This window comes from Spea bombifrons, chromosome 9, assembly GCF_027358695.1.
Source record: "Spea bombifrons isolate aSpeBom1 chromosome 9, aSpeBom1.2.pri, whole genome shotgun sequence".
Lineage (NCBI taxonomy): Eukaryota > Metazoa > Chordata > Amphibia > Anura > Pelobatidae > Spea > Spea bombifrons.
The window spans coordinates 785,256-805,998 of NC_071095.1; the positions used below are offsets into that span (position 1 = coordinate 785,256).

The 20,743-nt window shown below is 45.2% G+C and overlaps 1 protein-coding gene across 1 annotated transcript in view; it reads left to right on the top strand.

Moving 5' to 3' along the window:
* Positions 1 to 6,799: 6,799 nt before the first annotated feature.
* PPP2R5C (protein phosphatase 2 regulatory subunit B'gamma) overlaps positions 6,800 to 20,743 on the top strand; it is a 37,188-nt gene continuing 23,244 nt past the window's right edge. Inside the window, exons 1-3 of the mRNA XM_053474707.1 lie at positions 6,800 to 7,062; positions 9,329 to 9,394; positions 10,971 to 11,130. Coding sequence (XP_053330682.1) covers positions 7,036 to 7,062; positions 9,329 to 9,394; positions 10,971 to 11,130 — 253 coding nt within the window. The 5' untranslated portion in view covers positions 6,800 to 7,035. The remainder of the gene's footprint in view (positions 7,063 to 9,328; positions 9,395 to 10,970; positions 11,131 to 20,743) is intronic.

Here is a 20,743-nt window from a genome sequence, read left to right on the forward strand (position 1 = left end):
TAAGCAAGCAATAGATACCTTCAGAGACTGTAACACCAGTCAGCAGAGAGAACGGATACTGATTGACAACATGGGACATACAGTATAACCTTTTATGCAACAGCAGGGTCTCCTGACACACTGTGCTCTGCTCACATGGGGATGGATGAAAGGAACAAAGGTAGTGGCTTGTAGTGGCTGAGTCGGCTGATGAACGCAAGCCCTGCGGAAACTGTTAGCACAAAATAAACCCTTTTTAATTAATAACAAGATTTTTCTATGCATGTGTTAGCATTCAAAAATAGCATGGAGCCCTTGGAAGCAGGATTCCAAAATGCATTATTTTTGTTCAGATTACAGAATCCATTTAAAGGGACAGTTTGGGGTCACTGACATCTCCACTAACGGACAATGCATATTAAAGTATATCATTCAAAAAAAAAAAAAAAAATCACTTAGCTAGAAACTGCAGCTTTGCAGCTGCAGTTGCCCTCCACTTTCATGGGCCACTGATTATTGAAGCAGACAGTCAGTGGCAGGAAAGCGCATGTGCATGAGGGTCTGAACTGATCTACAGTGTTTGCTGAGCATGAACTGGAGCTGATTGGAGGTCAATATATCACATGCATGGAGATATGTTTGACTGAATGCAGACATATGATGTGATGGAGTGTCCCTTTAAGATAAAATAACACAAATAAAACACTACATTTTGCTTACGTTCCACAAATCTCTGGCTTGCTCTTTGTTATTATATCAGCCATGTAGAATTCCAAATTTTTGTTAGCCTTTCAATAATATATTTAAGTGCCAGATATAGAGACATAAAGGTGGGTGGGGGCTGTCAGGGAGAACAGCAGTAATTAAAGGGTCATACATTCTCGCTGCTCTGATTAGCAGTGGTGAGACATTTAGCTGTGAAAATGAAGTGGGGATAAGGGGCAGCCTTGTCTAGCTCACAGCTAATCAGAACAGTGAGAATGTATGACCCTTTAATTACTGCTGTTCTCCCTGACAGCACATAGCCACTTCATGTTTTCTTTTGGGATTTTTTATGCTTAACTTTCGTGTCACTATATCTTGCACTGAAACATATATTTATCAAGCCTAACAAACAAAAAAGTTGCAGCATTGCTACAGTAACTGTATCAGCCAGCGGGCGATGCCATACAGACTCATTTAATCTGAGCAGACAATATATCCCTATACACTTTACAATTCATCCGGCTGCTTCTGTCTTCTGTCATATCAATAAACACTAGTGACCCAGTGCCATTGGAAGCCATGCATGCCCATGCCATCACTTGCCGTGTTTTACAGATGATGTGGTATTATTCGGATCATGAGCCTTTCCAAGTCTTCTCCATACGTTTTTTCTTGCCATCATTCAGATACAACTTGATCTTAGTTTCATTTCTCCAAATAATGCTGTTCCAGAACTGAGCTGGCTTTTTTAGATTATTTTTGGCAAAATCTAATCTGACCTTTCTAATGAGGCGTATGAATGGTTTGCACCTTGTGGTGAACCCTCTGTATTTGTATTTATGGAAGGCTTGGAGCATGAAATAGGTGTAGGGGCACCATGACCGGGGAAGGAACGAGGAGCACCCCATGACCTAACAAGGGGTTAAAATATTGGTTAGATACATACATCCTCTGTGACTACTTGGCCCCTGTGTGAACTTTTGCCCCCACACTCTGAATGTTCAGGAACAGGAAGAAGGGGAGGACACTGGGTGTCATCAACTAAATAAATTTGGGGACCTGCTCACAGATGAGCTTGTAGGTTTTTAAGTAGGCGAAATTCCCACCCTCCCTTCCCTCTTTTTATTGTTATATCGTCTTGTGTGGCGGTTGGTGTTTATATTTTGGTCATTGTTAATATGTGGTTGGCTGGTTCGGTGCTTGAGACAACTATCTGAGGTATGGTTGTACTCGTGGTGCACATGCCTCAGGGCAGAAGTGCAGAACACTCCCTGGGCGCCTTGCTCAGGTGATACGTTGGGTGACGTGTGGTTGCTGGGCTTTGGACGCCGGCAGCCTCTACAGGTGACGTGGTTTGTTACGCCCTTACCAGCCCTATAGATGTACGGTGTTATATGGTTGGCTTGTAGCCAAAAAATTTGTGGTTTATAACGTTTAAGAAATATGATAATGAGTGTCACGGTTGGGGGATAATACTGGGATTTTGACCGTGGCCAAATTTATCCAAAATCGAACAATAAAGCAATTTTAATTACATGCATTGTCTATGTGTCTTATTTGGGGAATGGGGCCGAAGTTGACGATACTAAGGTCATGATATTGCTACCTCCTGGTGAGTGGTTTTCACCTGGCTGGATGTTGTGAAGGGGTTTTCCTTTACCGTGGAAAGGGTCCTACGAGCACCAAACTGTTGATGTTCCTGATATCTCGGATCGGATGGTTTTTTTTCTTCTTTTTTTGCAGCCTAAGGATGGCCATTTTTCGCTTGCATTGAGAGCTCCTTTGACCGCATGTTGTGGGTTTGAAGCAACAGCCTCCAAATGCGAACGCCACACCTCAAATCAATTCCAGACCTTTTATCCGCTTATTTGATGAAGAAATAATGAAGGAACAACCCACATCTGTCCAAGAAACAGCTTTTGAGTCAATTGTCCAATTACTTTTGGTCCATTGAAAAAATATTAAATAGCCGTAACTCCTAAACCCTTGCTCCAATTTGGATGTGACTACCCTCAAATTAAAGCTGATAGACTGCACGTTAAGTACAGATTGATTATTTAACTGTAACTTGAAGTTATGTTGGTAAACAGCTGAAATAAAACTTGAGCCAGTGTCCAAATATTTCCAGACCTAACTGTATATGTATATATATATATATATATATATATATATATATACACTGTGTATATATATATATATATATATATATATATATATAGCTTTAACCTTTCAATGTATGTAAAGCAGCTGTTGTAAAGCAGATCACGCGTGATAAAAGCAGGTAGTGGTTTATCTGCACTCTTTGAAATACTAGAACGTGCAGAATAGGAAGTACACTGAAGACCTAGCTCAGGATGTTGGTTTCAAACAGACTTTTCACACAAGTTACGCATAAGTTATGACCTAGACCTGCTATGAAATGTAGCAAATACATAAACAGATTAAATTGGGATAGAATGAACATAGTTAAGTCTATAATGAGGTCATTTATTTATTTGATCACCTATCAATAAGCTTAGATATTAGTCTTTAGGGTGTATTGACTAAGAGGAAATGTGCCCAAGAATTGTGACATTAGCACCGTGATTTTAAGTTTATGCTCCTGCACAATGCAAAGATAATGTGGAAACATTTACATTACGTTTAAGGGTTGACCTTCATAATTCAAATCAGCCCTATGATCACCCAAGTATATCTCTGCAATTACCCATATGTCTCCCGATGCCAACATCGTATGTGCCATAACATATCATGTTTTTAGGAATCTACCTCTAAGAGATACCCATTTCTAGCTTACTAGTCAAATGAAAGAATAAAGATGGTATTTACAGGGTACTCATATTTTTTCATTCAAAATACAGCTCTCTGATAATTTCATAAGAATTCTTCATTGGCATTTGGTTGTGTGTTAATATTAAAAACAATATGTAGGTTAAGCTTATTTTTGTTTATATTTAACAATTCTGTCTCTTTAATTCCCCATCTGCCTCCTTGGATCACGTTTCTATTTTAGTCATTTTTATAGCACGTGACGTCTAAATGGGAAACAGAAGTCACCTTTCCTTGCTCTCTAAATCTCTCGCCGAATAGCATAAATAACCTGAATCACAATGCGTTTTTTCCTTATCTTCTGGGTCCCTGGGTGACCAAGCGATGATCTGGGGATAGATCTAAAATGTGTTTTCACTGATCTGTATAACTCAGTGTGTATACGGATCTCACAGGTCTCGGTGTGTATACGGATCTCACAGGTCTCAGTGTGTATACGGATCTCACAGGTCTCGGTGTGTATACGGATCTCACAGGTCTCGGTGTGTATACGGATCTCACAGGTCTCGGTGTGTATACGGATCTCACAGGTCTCGGTGTGTATCCGGATCTCACAGGTCTCAGTGTGTATACGGATCTCACAGGTCTCAGTGTGTATACGGATCTCACAGGTCTCTGTGTGTATACGGATCTCACAGGTCTCGGTGTGTATACGGATCTCACAGGTCTCTGTGTGTATACGGATCTCACAGGTCTCGGTGTGTATACGGATCTCACAGGTCTCGGCGTGTATACGGATCTCGCAGGTCTCGGCGTATATACGGATCTCGCAGGTCTCGGCGTGTATACGGATCTCGCAGGTCTCGGCGTGTATACGGATCTCGCAGGTCTCGGCGTGTATACGGATCTCGCAGGTCTCGGTGTGTATACGGATCTCGCAGGTCTCGGTGTGTATACGGATCTCGCAGGTCTCGGTGTGTATACGGATCTCGCAGGTCTCGGTGTGTATACGGATCTCACAGGTCTCGGTGTGTATACGGATCTCACAGGTCTCGGTGTGTATACGGATCTCACAGGTCTCGGTGTGTATACGGATCTCACAGGTCTCGGTGTGTATACGGATCTCACAGGTCTCGGTGTGTATACGGATCTCACAGGTCTCGGTGTGTATACGGATCTCACAGGTCTCGGTGTGTATACGGATCTCACAGGTCTCGGTGTGTATACGGATCTCACAGGTCTCGGTGTGTATACGGATCTCACAGGTCTCGGTGTGTATACGGGTCTCACAGGTCTCGGTGTGTATACGGATCTCACAGGTCTCGGTGTGTATACGGATCTTACAGGTCTCGGTGTGTATACGGGTCTCACAGGTCTCGGTGTGTATACGGATCTCACAGGTCTCGGTGTGTATACGGGTCTCACAGGTCTCAGTGTGTATACGGATCTCACAGGTCTCGGTGTGTATACGGGTCTCACAGGTCTCGGTGTATATACGGGTCTCAGAGGTCTCGGTGTGTACTATGCATGCTGTGAAATATACACAGCCTGCTCCCATACTGCTCCTTGGCGCTGCATGTAGTCCCACGCACAGTATGCATCTGCTGGCTGCCTTCTATGATGCTTCAACCAATATCTGTGACAAACATATTATCTACATGTATCACAGGTCTAAATGCTGTATATTCACAACCATAGGGTTATTGCTCCTAAACCATCCTGTGTACAGTATAAATAACAAATCAACACATCTGATTCAGTGCGATCATCCAGTGATGGAGAAGGACAGATAGTCCGCTCTGATTTATTGGCTTTGCACAAATCGATAATCCCAGAGGACACAAAAAACTGAATCAAACTACCCAACGAACACACACGTTTCCATCAAAAAAGCTCTTTCTATGATTTTATGCCAGCTCCCCTTCTATAATTCTATTTGTGCATGGATGGAGCTGCGTATCATATATTAGCTTTAAATAAATTGTAACCTTGAGTCTATTTTGCTACAGCTCAAGGTTATTGATGTTAAATGGCCGAGTGTGGCTGATTAAGTAAAGCAGCTTCAATTATAATTTAGGTTCGAGGAAGTCAATAAGAATGGAGGGAAGGAAAAAGTGGGCTGCAGAAAGGTTGAAAGAAGTCATAGCGTAGAAACTTTCCACCAGTGATGGACCACCAGCTGAAGACATTAGAGATTAAAGGAGAAAAAAATGGCAGACCAAATCTAATTAACTGAAAGGTAATGTATAGCACTAGACTTGTGCATTCGGATTTGTACCAATTTTAACTTTAAAGAAATTTGCCAATTTTGTCAATTTATACAAGTGTCTTAAAATGAGGGCAAAAGAAATGGAAAAAAGCAGTTTCACATGTTTGTTTCATTCCCCCCACACACACACACACACACTCTCTCAATGCCTCCCTAGCTTTCTCATGAAAGAGTGAGTGTGATAGAGCATGAGAGGGTGAATGATGGTGACACTGAATTTTGTTTCTGAATAGAAAAAGCAGTACCTATCATCATATTGTCAAGACTCCGCTCCCGTGACCCGGAGGATTCGGGACTTGACCCAGAGAAGCGGTGCTCACCCGGCAATCTCCGGGTTAAACCTGGACAGTTCCCAGGTGTGCATATTACACTATCTTTTGTTTGTTTGTTTGTCTTTATGTGAGATTTAGACACACCTTTCTGAAGCTCTACATACTACCTTTATTGCTTCATATACCTCAATAATAGTAGTATTCATTTTTCATTATGTTAACACTCATCGGGTGTGGAAAGCACAGTCACCGGGTGTTTATTATGAATAAGTTCAAATCAAATGGAAACTTTATTGTGGTTACAAATATACACATGGCGTCACCTCAAGGCAAAGACTGTGCATGTATGTATTATCCATAGGCAGGATGGCGGGAATTCGAAGATTAAACATTAACATAGTCCTGCTCTATTAAAATCTTTGCCACCCTCCCTTGAACCTACCAAATGGCTCATTGGTTATACAAGTAGGGCAAACCCGGAACCCCACCGCTGCTGCTGCCCAGTCTATATAACGCAGGGGTGGCTCACATGTAGATCTCCAAGGGATTTCAATTACAACTCCCATGATCCTCCCCACTAATTCTACTTTGCATCAGAACGATCACAGCCCATAGACGCGATAAGTCAAGCGATTTAACCCACTATCCCAATGACTGCCCTCGCCTACCCCTAAGACCCCCGTGCCCTTCCGTGGCCCCGCCGCCCCCGTCCAGCCGCACACTGAACGTTAACGAGCACCGCTCGCGAGACCTGCCTGTCAGCGAGAAAGGGGTGTGGTTGCATTCACGGGCCAGCATGACGGAGGAGGGGCCCTGTGGAGAGGGGGTGTTAGAGCACGTGACTGGGGTAAACCAATGGCAGAAGGCGTGGCTGGAGGTGAGCCGCTGCGGCTGCTACAGCCTGGGAAGAAGAAGAAGAAAAAAAAGGGGGAAGAGCGAGAGTAAGCGGAGGGACGGAGAAGCTAGTGAGGCGGGCGGGGGAGGGGTGAGTGTCACCGGACTCCGACAAGCACCACCACAGGAGGGACACGGATCGTCGCCATGCCGAATAAAAACAAAAAAGAGAAAGTGAGTACACCCCCTTCCCGGATCGGGCTGCGCGCTACCGCTTGCCGCTCCTGGGCCCCTCTGCTACGACTGTGACAGGAAGAGGAGCGGAGAATGCGGGTGGGGAGTTGGCGGGGCAATCACTGAAGGGAGGTGGGGCAGTGGGTGAACTTTAGCTGGCGCTCAGGGCCTAGTCGCCGGTTGGTAAAGTGGCAGAAGTTGTAAAGGAAGTGGCTCGTCAGCTGGAGATGCTCAGCCTGGCAGCTCACTCCCCGCCCTCAGCGAGGGGAACCTGGACCAGCGGTGCGGAGAGCACAGTCCGTGATCAGCAGAGCCAATGAGTGATGCACCCAGGGGCCAGGGAGGCTGCAGCTCTCCCCAAAAAGTTTGGCCCCCGCAGCTAATGCTCTGCCTGTGATACTCATTCAAGTACCAAGAGCTGCAAAGGGAAGCTGCTTGTAAATGCAGTACTTGGATCTCCATCACTCTGCTGCAACTGGGGGGGGGGACTCCCGTCACTCTGCTACAACTGGGGGGGGGGGCTCCCGTCACTCTGCTACAACTAGGGGGGGACTCCCGTCACTCTGCTACAACTAGGGGGGGGGGACTCCCGTCACTCTGCTACAACTAGGGGGGGGACTCCCGTCACTCTGCTACAACTAGGGGGGGGACTCCCGTCACTCTGCTACAACTAGGGGGGGGGACTCCCGTCACTCTGCTACAACTAGGGGGGGGGACTCCCGTCACTCTGCTACAACTAGGGGGGGGGACTCCCGTCACTCTGCTACAACTAGGGGGGGGACTCCCGTCACTCTGCTACAACTAGGGGGGGGGTCTCCCGTCGCTCTGCTACAACTGGGGGGGGGGACTCCCGTCACTCTGCTACAACTAGGGGGGGGACTCCCGTCACTCTGCTACAACTAGGGGGGGACTCCCGTCACTCTGCTACAACTGGGGGGGGGACTCCTGTCACTCTGCTACAACTGGGGGGGACTCCCGTCACTCTGCTACAACTGGGGGGGACGACTCCCGTCACTCTGCTACAACTGGGGGGGGACTCCCGTCACTCTGCTACAACTGAGGGGGGGGACTCCTGTCACTCTGCTACAACTGGGGGGGGACTCCCGTCACTCTGCTACAACTGGGGGGGGACTCCCGTCACTCTGCTACAACTGGGGGGGGACTCCCGTCACTCTGCTACAACTGGGGGGGGGACTCCCGTCACTCTGCTACAACTGGGGGGGGGACTCCCGTCACTCTGCTACAACTGGGGGGGGGACTCCCGTCACTCTGCTACAACTGGGGGGGACTCCTGTCACTCTGCTACGGGGGGCGGCCTCACACTTAGTAATAAATCGTGTTTGCAGCTATTTTTGTCAGGTGTGTGAAATCTCGATGTGTAATGCGGTAGGAAAAAGCAATTTGCATAAAGGCCGGGTTAAAGAAAATAATAAAAGAAACCGGTACGGCTACTACAGCAGCTCGCGGTAATTACGTGGGCTTGGAGGTGCTGGAAAGCAGGTTTGTCGATGCAGAGCTTGCGTTTTCATGCTGGCTTCATAAACGGAAGATTGACAGCTGAGCAGAAGAGAGATCATCAGTGGTTAAAAAGACCTGACCCCCCCCCCCCCCAAGATGTCGTGAAAGTCACCAAAAGATACTGCTGATAACCCCGAACGGTCGCACCGGTCCTTCGGATAATTACACCCCGGCCGGCCGGTCCAGCCCAGCGTTGGCAGTGATTTTTAGATCCATTTAGCTTTGCCTTTGGGGGTGAGATGTTTCACGTCTAGCTATCTACACGCAGCCATAATTCGTCATAATCCGTGATGCCAATTGGTGACCCGTTTGTGTTATTGTAGTACCCATTGTACAGAGACGGAGACCGGGAGTGTGGTATATTAATCAATAAATAATAGTACGTCATGGATTTTATTAGGACCCAGCCAATCGGCACGGAAAGCCAAAAGATCTTTAGCCCACTTCGTTTAAGCACTGCATTAGAGTGAAAATAAGCTATATTTAATCATGATTATACTTTATCTATAAGCTGCATTAGAGTTAGCTGCAATACTAGAAGTTTGAAGACAAATTCTAGTATTTTGCAGATTTTATGTAATAAAAAAAAAAAATACAAAAATTACTAGACTCACTCGTACCACACCTATAGAACGTAGGGTATGTGAGTAGGTATGATGGAAATGGAGAGAGATCTGCTCTCAAATGCTATGTTTTCTGCCAATAAGTGTATTAATGTTTTCATTTTTTTTTTTTGTTTTCCTTCGAGGAACCGCCTAAAGTTGGAAAGAATATTAAAAGTGGAAAAGAAGGCCAAGATAATCCCGAGCATGAAGTAAGTTCTGCTCCAGATTGGAAGCTCGCAGGCAAGGCCCTCTCTACCAAATGTATCCGTTTGCCCTTCCGTTCTGGTTTTTAATACATGTATTGTGTGAAGCGCTGTGTATGTTATTGGCACTGTATAAATATAATAAGTATTATCAATAGTGCGCTCAGGTTTATACACAAAGCTTTTAGTTATGAGGCTGCTCTTCAGGATGATCTGCATAGCCACTAACTCAGGGTTCCTATCCAAATTAAGAGATCCGCAAAAATTGTAGATAACCTCAAATACACAGGTTTTACCCCATTTCTTCTAATTTGTAGCGTATCATATATCAGTTTATTATACAGGTGTTTATCGACATTGGGCTGTGTGTATAAGTAGCAGTTCTAAGTATACTAGAACCAACGAACCACAGCGGTATTTGACTAGATTCACCTTTGGGGTATTATTCTGGGGCGTAACGAGGTGATTCACACGGGGACAAAACGTTTTTGCTTTTATTTTTGATACACTTTATAATTCCATATTCCATATGTTTAAGCCATTTATTTTTAAATGTTCAAAATGTTTTGAGCTGGGGAACTCTATTTTATTTTGGGGAAAAAAGTATTTAAAAGATACAATCTCAGTCCTTTGTACATCGCTACAGAATTTGATGGCACTATATAAAACAATAAATAATAATATTATAAAACAGCGATATACTGTTTCTTCTTTTATGCATTGCAGTAAATTCACGGTTTAATGTTATAACCTATAACTTTAGTAATTGCGTCTGGTATACATATAAGAGAACAGAATCTGTTACATTTTTTAGAATTGAAATCATTCAAAATTCTGCATTTCCGCAGATATAATAAAAAATGAATCGATGGATAAAGGCCGTGTAAACATGCTGTATCGGCAGTATTGATTGTAACCGATCTCTTGCATTTAGAGCATACGGTTGAAAACATGTTTTTTACCCAACTTATAGGCAGTTGTTTGTAACTTTGTAAAAACGTTCACGTTATTCTTGAAGCAGAGTTTGCCGGGTGCTGCACGTTTCTAAGAGGATATTGCGGTGGCGGAAATGGTCCTTGACGTTTCGTAGCCGTCACGATTTAAAGGATTGAACGTATTTGGCCTCAAACACCCAATAAGCCAACCAAAGTTTCAGAAAAGGCCATGGAAACAAATATATTTTGTGCTACAAGACAATAGTTATTTATAGCCTTGTAGTGATCTAGAAGTTCTTTACAATCATTCATGAAATCTAGTTTTTCCAACCCAAGATGCAAAGAGCAAACGTATCCTTGTACATCTTCTTGAACGCCTGGTCTAACGGGCCGTTTGCTAAAAAAAAAAAAAAAAAAAAAACTACTAATTGATCAGCATAAACAAAGCATCGACTTCTGTAGACGTTTAAAATGGTTTTCATTTGGTCACATTAACCCTTTATTGGTTAAATCGCATTTTAAGGTTCTTCTTTGGAATATTGAGGCCTCTTTAACTTTTAAGCGTCTTGTTTTCCACACAGAGCACCTGACTGTCGTCCATGTTTGTTTAACTGCCCGCGATTCTCATGTTTTCCTATCTGTTATAGGGATCCAACAAGAAGGCAAACAGTGCCCCTCCGCCGGCTCAGGTGTCCAAAATAAAGGTACCGACTCCCCAAGCCGTGGTAAAGAAGGAAAAGCGTCAGAGTTCCTCAAGATTTAATGTGAGCAATAACCGAGAACTACAGAAGCTGCCGGCTCTTAAAGGTTTGCCTTTTCATCTCCTATTTTAATTGTCAGCTTTTGGTGTGTGTGTGTATGTATATATATATATATATATGTGTGTGTGTGTGTATATATATATATATCACACACAATTGTGTGTATGTAGACATACTATTTTATGTATGCTTTTTGATGTTTTTGCTACTGTAGTTTTATAGAAATTACATATATTTTGCCTTTGCTCTCCTGGTATACCTGCCCTTGGCAATGTACATTTTGTGAGACTGAGCTGGTCACGTTGTGATCTGAATAACATCTGCTAACCTCCGTTAGGGATTTTTTTTCTCTCGGCTGAGCTCTCTGCGGTGACGTATTTCTCTCCCATTATCCGATGTCTGTAGTTGTCTATGGGTGTAACGCTGAACTCTGTAGAGACGTACCTGCCGCAGGAGCCTCCCACGTTCAGTTGACGTAATAATAAAGAACTATAAATAATGTATGAATTGGGGTTGTTTTAAAATTTCCCTGACACCACCGCTCTCGAGTGCTCTGAGTACTCTAAAATGCATTCTTCCAAAACAAACAAAGAGCACTTAAAACAGAAGAGGCAGCCCTGCTGCAGCAGCTGCCTACCTCCTTAATTATATGACTACTTTAAGCAGCTAAATAGACCCCATCAAGCAGCGTTCCGTAAGCGAGTGCTAGAGGTGAGTATATCATGCTATAGGCGATATATCATGATATAGGTGATGTTTTCTGACGAACACATCTGCTGCACAGCGTTTGGCTGGGGTGGTGAAAAGCGAATGGGGGGGTTCTGGAGAATAGCTAGTGTCATGTAATGTTCTCCTTCCGGTTCCATGCTCCTCTAGTGAAGACGGTATTGGAACCCAGTGGCCAACCTAGTTAGCAAATTGTAACACCCTTACTGTGTTTTTGCAGAGAGTAATAGATATTGAGATAAGTTACGGTTTTTCTGTAAACTTAAAGCTTCCTATAGATGAGGATGAGACGGAAAAGTCAAACTTTATTGGACAGCAAAATGGCAGCTCTCATGCGGCTCCGTGCAGCATGAGAACGTATTGTATTTAAGAATATGGAATGCGACCGTTTCCCCTTAACATGACATTGGCATGTCAAAAATGCAAAACCACTTAAACCTTTGTTGTATTTTGTTATGTGTTGGTCTTTTTTCATACAATGATGTTTAACCTTTAACTTGTCATTCCGGGGTCTCCATCTGCTCCGCACAACCAGTGCTTGCAGCGTGACCTCCCGTTCTCATTACCTGCAATCTCCCTGTAAAAAGCCATAACATGAGCACATACATTCACAAGAACAAGAAAATCGCTCATCCAAGCCGCCCAATGTGTCACAAATCCGCCGTTTGCGTTGGTTACATGATTGTGCGTGGCATGATATGCATGTCTTGCTTTTATTAATGATGCTTCATTGGGATGGGGGCAGCTCCGCTTTCCCAAACCAAGCTTTAGAAATATGGCAAGCAAAGTCAGCTATTGTCATGGGAATCGTGGTGTCCAGCCTACAGAGGTGATATCTGCGTTCCATCAGAAAAAGCCAACGGTGATTCATGGGGTTGATATGGAGCCTAATATTAGCGTATAATTCCACAGGATGCACGTGTGGCGTCTGAACACCGATAGATTACAAAACATCGGGAATTGTTTTTAAAGTTACTTTCTGCCATCTGTGACTGAGTACACATGGGTGCAGCGTCTCGCCAGGATCTGAAGCCTTTTGTGGTATATTATCTCTGTAAATGCAGTTATCAGTGGGGGTGGGGGGGTGAAAGTGCTTGGCAACCCTATGAGCCCTGGCATCTAACATGCGGCTACTGGCACCTGACTCAAAGTAGTGTATATAGAAATCTGCCGAGCATAACTCTTTCTTGGCTCCTACGAGATATCGACTTGAAGCCAGTTCTGCCGTTTAGCAGGGATGGGATTGGCAGCCACTACTCCCAATTATTTTTTCTTCATATTCTTCATTCATGTCATGTTTACAGTTAGAGAGAAAAAGAGAATTTGCTTTTTCATTGATTTTTAATGGGAGTCCAGGTCTCATTGAGTTGAATGCTACGGCGCATGTTCTGGATGTATACTTAAGGCAGGGGTGTGGAATTTTTTTAAAAAGAAATCTCATTGTCTAAGGGACTAAAGTGTTAGCCCAATCTACTTGTCCCTCATGACAATCTATTTGTCTAGATACAAAATAATTTTAATCAAAATTGTATTCAATAAGGTCTATGTAGTATATAAATTAACCCCTTAACGACAAAGCCCGTACATGTACGAGCTCAAAATCCATTGTTTTCAATGGGTTTAGGGACAGCCCATTGTCCTTAAGGGGTTAAATATGGCATATGTGTTAACAGCTAAATAATGTTATTGTTGTTTTTATATAGCGCCAACAGTTTACGCAGCGCTTAATACAATACTTGTCTTGTCATACCCCTTGAATATGAGAAATGACAGACTAAGATAAACCCATACATTAGGTGGAGAGAGCCCGGCTCGCAAGCTTACAATCTGGAGGGAATGAGGTGACAAACATAAGGCACAGAGACAGGTGAGAGGTAGTGTGGGGTCGTATCAATGACAAGAACGTTCTATCAGCTAAGATGGTATGCTTCTCTGAAGAAGTGGGTTTTGAGAGGTTTCTTGAATGTTGCTGACGGTTCGGTTGAAGTAGATTCCAGAGATATGGGGCAGCCCGAGTGAAAGGAAGAGGTGATCAGTGAGGAGGAGAGCCTTAGCCCATGGGAAGAACGTAGGGATCGAGTAGGAGAGTATTTGCTTATGAGGTCAGAAATGTATGGAGGAACGGTATTATGGATGGCTTTATATGCCAGTACCAGGATCTTAAATGTAATTCTAAAGGTAATTGGGAGCCAGTGGAAGTATAAAGAGAGAACAGCAGAGGGCCAAGGACTGAGCCTTGGGGGACACCAACTGAAAGCGGAAGGGGCTACGATGTCTTGACAGAGAAGTTGACAAAGCAGGAACGGTTAGACAGATATGAGGAGATCCAGGAGAGAGCTGCATCTCAAACGCCTGTAGAAGCAAGTGAGTCAAGAAGAAGGTGGTGATCAACAGTATCAAAAGCAGCAGAGAGATCCAAGAGTATTAGAATGGAGAAGTGAACTTTTGCTTTGGCAGAGAGCAAGTCATTGGAGACTTTTGTTACACATCATGTCAGCAGATGTCAACCAGCATAACAGCACTCCTCATACGGAGCCCATCATCCTTGGGACTTCACCTCAGGAGTTTCTCCTCACATCCACTAAAATGCGGAAGATCTGCTCCCCGGACTATTTCCTCCTCCAAGCTCCAGAAACAAACAGGGCTGCAGGAGGGCATCACGCCGGATATGAAATAACCTCATATCCAGCGCAGTCACAACATAGCGACCTGCCGCTAACTGGGGGATATCCGTAGGGCTGCAACTAACGATTATTTTCATAATCGATTAGTTGGCTGATTGTTTTTATCCGATCGAAAAAATTATATGCACATTTTTCATTTTTTTCAAATTAGTTTAATGAACAGACTGGGTTTTAAAACCAAACCGCAGAGTAGAAAACTTAAAATTTACATTAACGTGTCACTGTACACTGTGCACACAACACTTTTATCTCCATCACAATGGCATTTCTCTAATCGCCTTCCTATTTTACTGACGTAATAAAAGCTACCGTATTTGCTCGTTTATAAGACGACCCTGATTATAAGACGACCCCCCAAAATCTGAATATTAACTTAGGAAAAAAAGAAAAAGCCTGAATATAAGACGACCCTAAAGGGAAAAAGTTTTACCAGTAAATGTTAATTCATGTAAACTATTTTTTTTTGTTTTTATTTCCTTGTATTTTCCAACCTGTCCCCCAGTTACGCACATCTGCCCCCAGGCTTGCCACACCAATATGGCACTGTGGCCCATGATATGCCTTTTAACCCTCTATATGCCACTGTGCCCCATGGTATGCCTTTTGACCCCCTATGTGCCACTCTGCCTCCAGAAATGCCTTATACCCCTATATCCCATTCTGGCATTTAGGGGGTTAAAATGCATATTATGGGGCAGAGTGGCATATAGGGAGGTATAAGGCATTCCAGGAGGCAGAGTGGCATTAAGGGAGTTAAAAGGCATTGTATAGAGCACTCTGCCTCCAGAAATGCCTTATACCCCTGTATGCCACTCTGGCATTTAGGGGGTTAAAAGGCATATTATGGGGCAGAGTGGCATATAGGGAGGTATAAGGCATTTCAGGAGGCAGAGTGCCCTATTAAATGCCCCTTAATGCCACTCTGCCTCCTGAAATGCCTTATACCTCCCTATATGCCACTCTTCCCCATAATATGCCTTTTATGCTGCACCGGTGCGGGGAACTCTGATCTCTGACAGTCGGGGAAGGTCTGCGCGACGGACGCAGACAACCCCCACTGCTAGCCACACCTGCTTTCGGCTGCAGCAGACGTTGTCTACGCGGATCGCGTAGACGTCAACCTGCTGCCCCGGCAATACAGCAGGAAGCACCGGTAAGTGTGTGTGTGGGGGGAGGGGGGGTCGGGTGAGACAGGAGGATCCAGGTCCCCTGCAGCGGTGCGGGGGATCTGGATCTTAGTCTCCTAATCAGACCTCTATTTGAGGTCTGATTAGAAGACGACCCCGATTAGAAGACGAGGGGTATTTTTCAGAGCATTTGCTCTGAAAAAACCTTGTCTTATAATCGAGCAAATATGGTATATCTTAAAGGTACAATTCACATTTTTTTATATGCCCCCCGACTTTCCCCCGTGCTCCAGACTCCCTGGTGTCTAGTGGGGGCAGCCGGTGGATGTCTGTGCGGTGCACGTAGACAACCTACGCTGCTGCCCGGAACTTCCGCCGAGGGCTTCTATGACAGCGCACCAAAAGGTCATGTCACACCGGCGCTCCGTCATACAAGCCTCGGCGGAAGTGCCGGGCAGCAGCGTAGGTTGTCTACGCGCATCGTGCAGATGTGAACCGGCTGCCGGAGAGGAGGATCCGGGTCCCCTGCATCGCTGCGGGGATCTGGATCTTAGTCTTATAGACTAATTCAACTAATCATTGACAACAATATTCATTATCGATTAGTTGTTGCAGCCCTAGATGTCCGTGCTGACTGTAAGGAGGATACGGGTCCCCTGCAGAGCATGTATGATGAACACTTTTTCATACAATAAACATATGACAGACGTGACTATTTATAGCATGACAACGGCTGACAGAGCTACTTAATCTTTAAATTATGCATATTTCTGTGATTTCTTACCCGTGATCAATCTTTCTTCATATTACTCATAGCTACCTAACATACCTTGTTACACTCCACTCAAAAGAACAATCTAGTCCCCAAGTGTGTTTTGTATGACTTCCAATGCATTTTACTGCCTGATAATTGGGGTTAGAAAATGAGGCTTCTGTGTTTTCTGAAACCCGAAATTATTAATACATGCACTTCTTTCTCGGTAATACTCCCATGAAGCAGCATGTATGGTAACAATATATCCGTGTTTGGATCACAACATACATGTGACTGGCTGCTGGGATTGGTTTAAAACAGGAACTCATTGCTTTTTGACTATGTATTCTACCGAGCATGCGCATTCTGCCTGGGGAGGACTTGTGTATCATTTTCCATTCGCAAAAGAAAGCAGTAAAATGCACCGGAGTCCCGGAAAATTGATGACGGTTCCGTGTAGGTGTTCCATATTGCGTGGGTAATTATAATAGATAAGATGTGTAATGGCTTCTGAGGGCTAATGCTGGTGGGAATCCGCAGACTGGGTGATTCAAGCGCTCCTGAAAGCTGGCAGCGTGCCTTTGGGTAAAATGAACGGTGATTCAGGCAATGGGTGTGAGTAACGTTAACGCCGTTTTACTAATTGAATCTACGCTTTAGGTGGGGCGTCACAACTGAAAACAGTTCGGGGTAAAAATGGAACGCATGCGCCCGTCATCATGCGCATGGCAAGCTGCCGCTTCATCGAGGGTAAAGTGCCAGGAAACGTGAAAAATAATTTTTTTTTAAGTGTAATTCTTCCTCTGCATTACTGCCCTTTCCTGATGATGCATTCATATTTATCTTATTTAGATCTTATTAAATGTTTTATTGGGTAAGATTCTTTCCAGTTCATTAATTGGTCACTAAGGTTTCAGTACCCAGTAATCCTATTCTGGAGTGGGACCTAGCGGATCCGTTATTACTCTACGTGTCATTAAGTGTCATGCTTACCTGCAGCAGTCTCTGCCGTCCGCGATAAGGCCGATGACCGGTGGTTAACTTTGCGCTCGACATGTATGTGTGACCTTCCCAACTAAAAGTTTATGCGAGGTGACCGCGGCCCTCACGATGATGGTGTGAGCGGCATCGGTTTTCACATGCTTTGCAAAAAATGTAAAGTAGCATCTAGTGTCTGGGTACTTAACGTTAACAAATCTGAAAGGATCCCTGCGATGGGCTCGATACAAGGGTGTTTTTGAGAGGTAGATGAGGGGTATAACCTGGTCTTTCTTGCTTCTCCCACATATAGCAGTGAGGGTGCCTCATGTATAGAGGCTTCAAGCAATGACGGGGGTTTTCCATACGATCCCTCTGTGTGCCGCGCAGGACCGGATCCTCCGCTTTCAATGTTTTATCTGTCCCAGGCCGTATTAGTTTGGTTGGCCTTGTCCGTTCACCTTGGGCTGGAAGTTTAGTTCTCCAGAGTTTTACTTGAAAGTACCAGAATTCTGGTGGGTGAATTATGTGAAAATCGGTCAGTGTCTATAGTTCAGCGGCTGGAGGGCCGCGGGTTGACGACGCATGCAGTTGGTGTTGCTGGGCCATGTGTTCTGGTTGAAGGCAGCCTTGTTGGCATTTGTTTAAGATGGATTTTCATACCATGGTACATAAAGTAAACAGGAAACATCTGTCTGTCCTTCTGGGGATGTCGGCTTTAACTATACATTATACTAGAGCTGAAACAACGAATCGATAAAATCGATAATAATCGATAACGGAAATCATCGATAACGATTTCCGTTATCGATTAATCGAGTGATCAATTCGTTGTTGGAGCACTCGGCTCCTTTTACTTACCTCCGCGAGCGTTCCCCGCTTCTGCTACACGCTCTGCAGTCTCCGCCTTCCTTTAGCTACGTGACGGATGTGACGCGTTCCGGAAGTAAGTATTCTTCATGTCTATGTGCACGGATCGCACAGAGCCACTCGCACAGAGCGAATCGCTCTGTGCGAATGGAGCCACTCGCACAGAGCGGTTCGCTCTGTGCGAGTGGCTCCACTCGCACAGAGCGGTTCGCTCTGTGCGAGTGGCTCCACTCGCACAGAGCGGTTCGCTCTGTGCGAGTGGCTCCACTCGCACAGAGCGGTTCGCTCTGTGCGAGTGGCTCCACTCGCACAGAGCGGTTCGCTCTGTGCGAGTGGCTCCATTCGCACAGAGCGGTTCGCTCTGTGCGAGTGGCTCCATTCGCACAGAGCGGTTCGCTCTGTGCGAGTGGCTCCATTCGCACAGAGCGGTTCGCTCTGTGCGAGTGGCTCCATTCGCACAGAGCGGTTCGCTCTGTGCGAGTGGCTCCATTCGCACAGAGCGGTTCGCTCTGTGCGAGTGGCTCCATTCGCACAGAGCGGTTCGCTCTGTGCGAGTGGCTCCATTCGCACAGAGCGGTTCGCTCTGTGCGAGTGGCTCCATTCGCACAGAGCGGTTCGTGAGTGTGGGTGCAGGGCAGAGTGGGGGTGCAGGGCAGAGTGGGGGTGGGGGTGCAGGGCAGAGTGGGGGTGGGGGGTGCAGGGCAGGAGACTGGGTGCAGGGCAGAGTGGGGGTGGGGGGTGCAGGGCAGGAGACTGGGTGCAGGGCAGAGTGGGGGTGGGGATGCAGGGTGTGAGTGTGGGTGCAGAGCAGAGTGGGAGACTGGGTGCAGGGCAGAGTGGGGGTGGGGATGCAGGGTGTGAGTGTGGGTGCAGGGCAGAGTGGGTGCAGGGCAGAGTGTGAGTGTGGGGGCAGGGCAGAATGTGGGGGCAGGGCTGGGTGCAGGGCAGAGTTAGAGACTGGGTGCAGGGGCACAGTGCAAAGTGCTGGGTGCAAAGTGCCAGTGCTGGGTGCAAAGTGCCAGGGCTGGGTGCAAAGTGCTGGGTGCAAAGTGCCAGGGCTGGGTGCAAAGTGCTGGTGCAAAGTGCTGAATGCTGGGTGCAAAGTGCTGGATGCAAAGTGCCAGGGCTGGGGCAAAGTGCTGGGTGCAAAGTGCTGGGTGCAAAGTGCTGGGTGCAAAGTGCTGGGTGCAAAGTGCTGGGTGCAAAGTGCTGGGTGCAAAGTGCAAAGTGCTGGGGCAAAGTTTCTTGAACAGTAATAGTCCACCTCTTTTCAGAATGTTTGGGGTTATTTTGTTTCATAAATATTGTGTTTGGGTTCTTGTACTTTGAAAATATTGTTTTTTATTACATCATAACAAAATAAGAATGTTAATGTAAATTTTAAGTTGTTTTTTAACATCCAGTTCATTAAATTCTTTTAAATAAACGAAAAATTTGCATATTGTTTTTTTTATCCGATTAATCGAAAAAATAATCGGCCGATTAATCGATTATTAAAATAATCGTTAGTTGCAGCCCTACATTATACTTATCAACGTATAGCCCCTCCAAGTTTTGTCTAGAAGTGTTCTCTTATTGAATGTCAAACTGAGCTGCAAAATCAACCATATCTGTGTATTAGGCAGCCTGTCATTAAATGCATTCTAATTTGCCGTCTCTGTGAGAGATTTCATCCCCGCAGGATGACGCAGCTGGACAACCTTTTAATTGAAAGCTGCAATATGTGTGTGTGTGTTTTTTTTCTAGCGTATAAATATTTAGTACGTCGCATGACCGTTCTGTATGTGCTCGGACCTACCTGCAGTTTAAAAGGTAAATATTTAACCTGAAAGCAAACTGCATGGTCTCCTTAAATATAGCGTTGAATAGGCATGGTATCTAGATCACACCTATACGAAAAGCAAAGAAAAGAGCAGCAATAAGAGCTGCTCGATATTTAAATGATTCTATATTGAAATGTGTGCCGCAGCTTGTTACAGTGCATTCTATAAAGTCTTTCTATAAATGTGTCCCGTTTACCTCCTTTTTAATATAGTTGCTCTTTTTTAAGGTAGTCTACATATGGTTATTCAACAAGACCTTCCCCGGCTGTCAAAGATCAGAGTTCCCCGCACTGGTGCGGGGAACTCTGATCTCTGACAGCCAGGGAATGTCTGCGCGATGCACGCAGACAACCCCCGCTGCTAGCCACGCCTCCTTCCGGCTGCAGCGTGAGTCTACAGGCTGCCCCAGCTACATGACAGGAGACTCAGAAGTACCGGTAAGTGGGGCGGAGGGGGGAGTGTTAAATGGGGGGCATAAGGCATTTCTGGAGGCAGAGTGCTCTGTGAAATGCCTTTTAACCCCCTTAATGCCACTCTGCCTCCAGAAATGCCTTTTTAACCCTCTATACGCCACTTTGCCTCCTGAAATGCCTTAAACCTCCCTATATGCCACTCTGCCCCATAATATGCCTTTTAACCCCCTAAATGCCAGAGTGGCATATAGGGGTATAAGGCAATTCTGGAGGAAGAGTGGCTT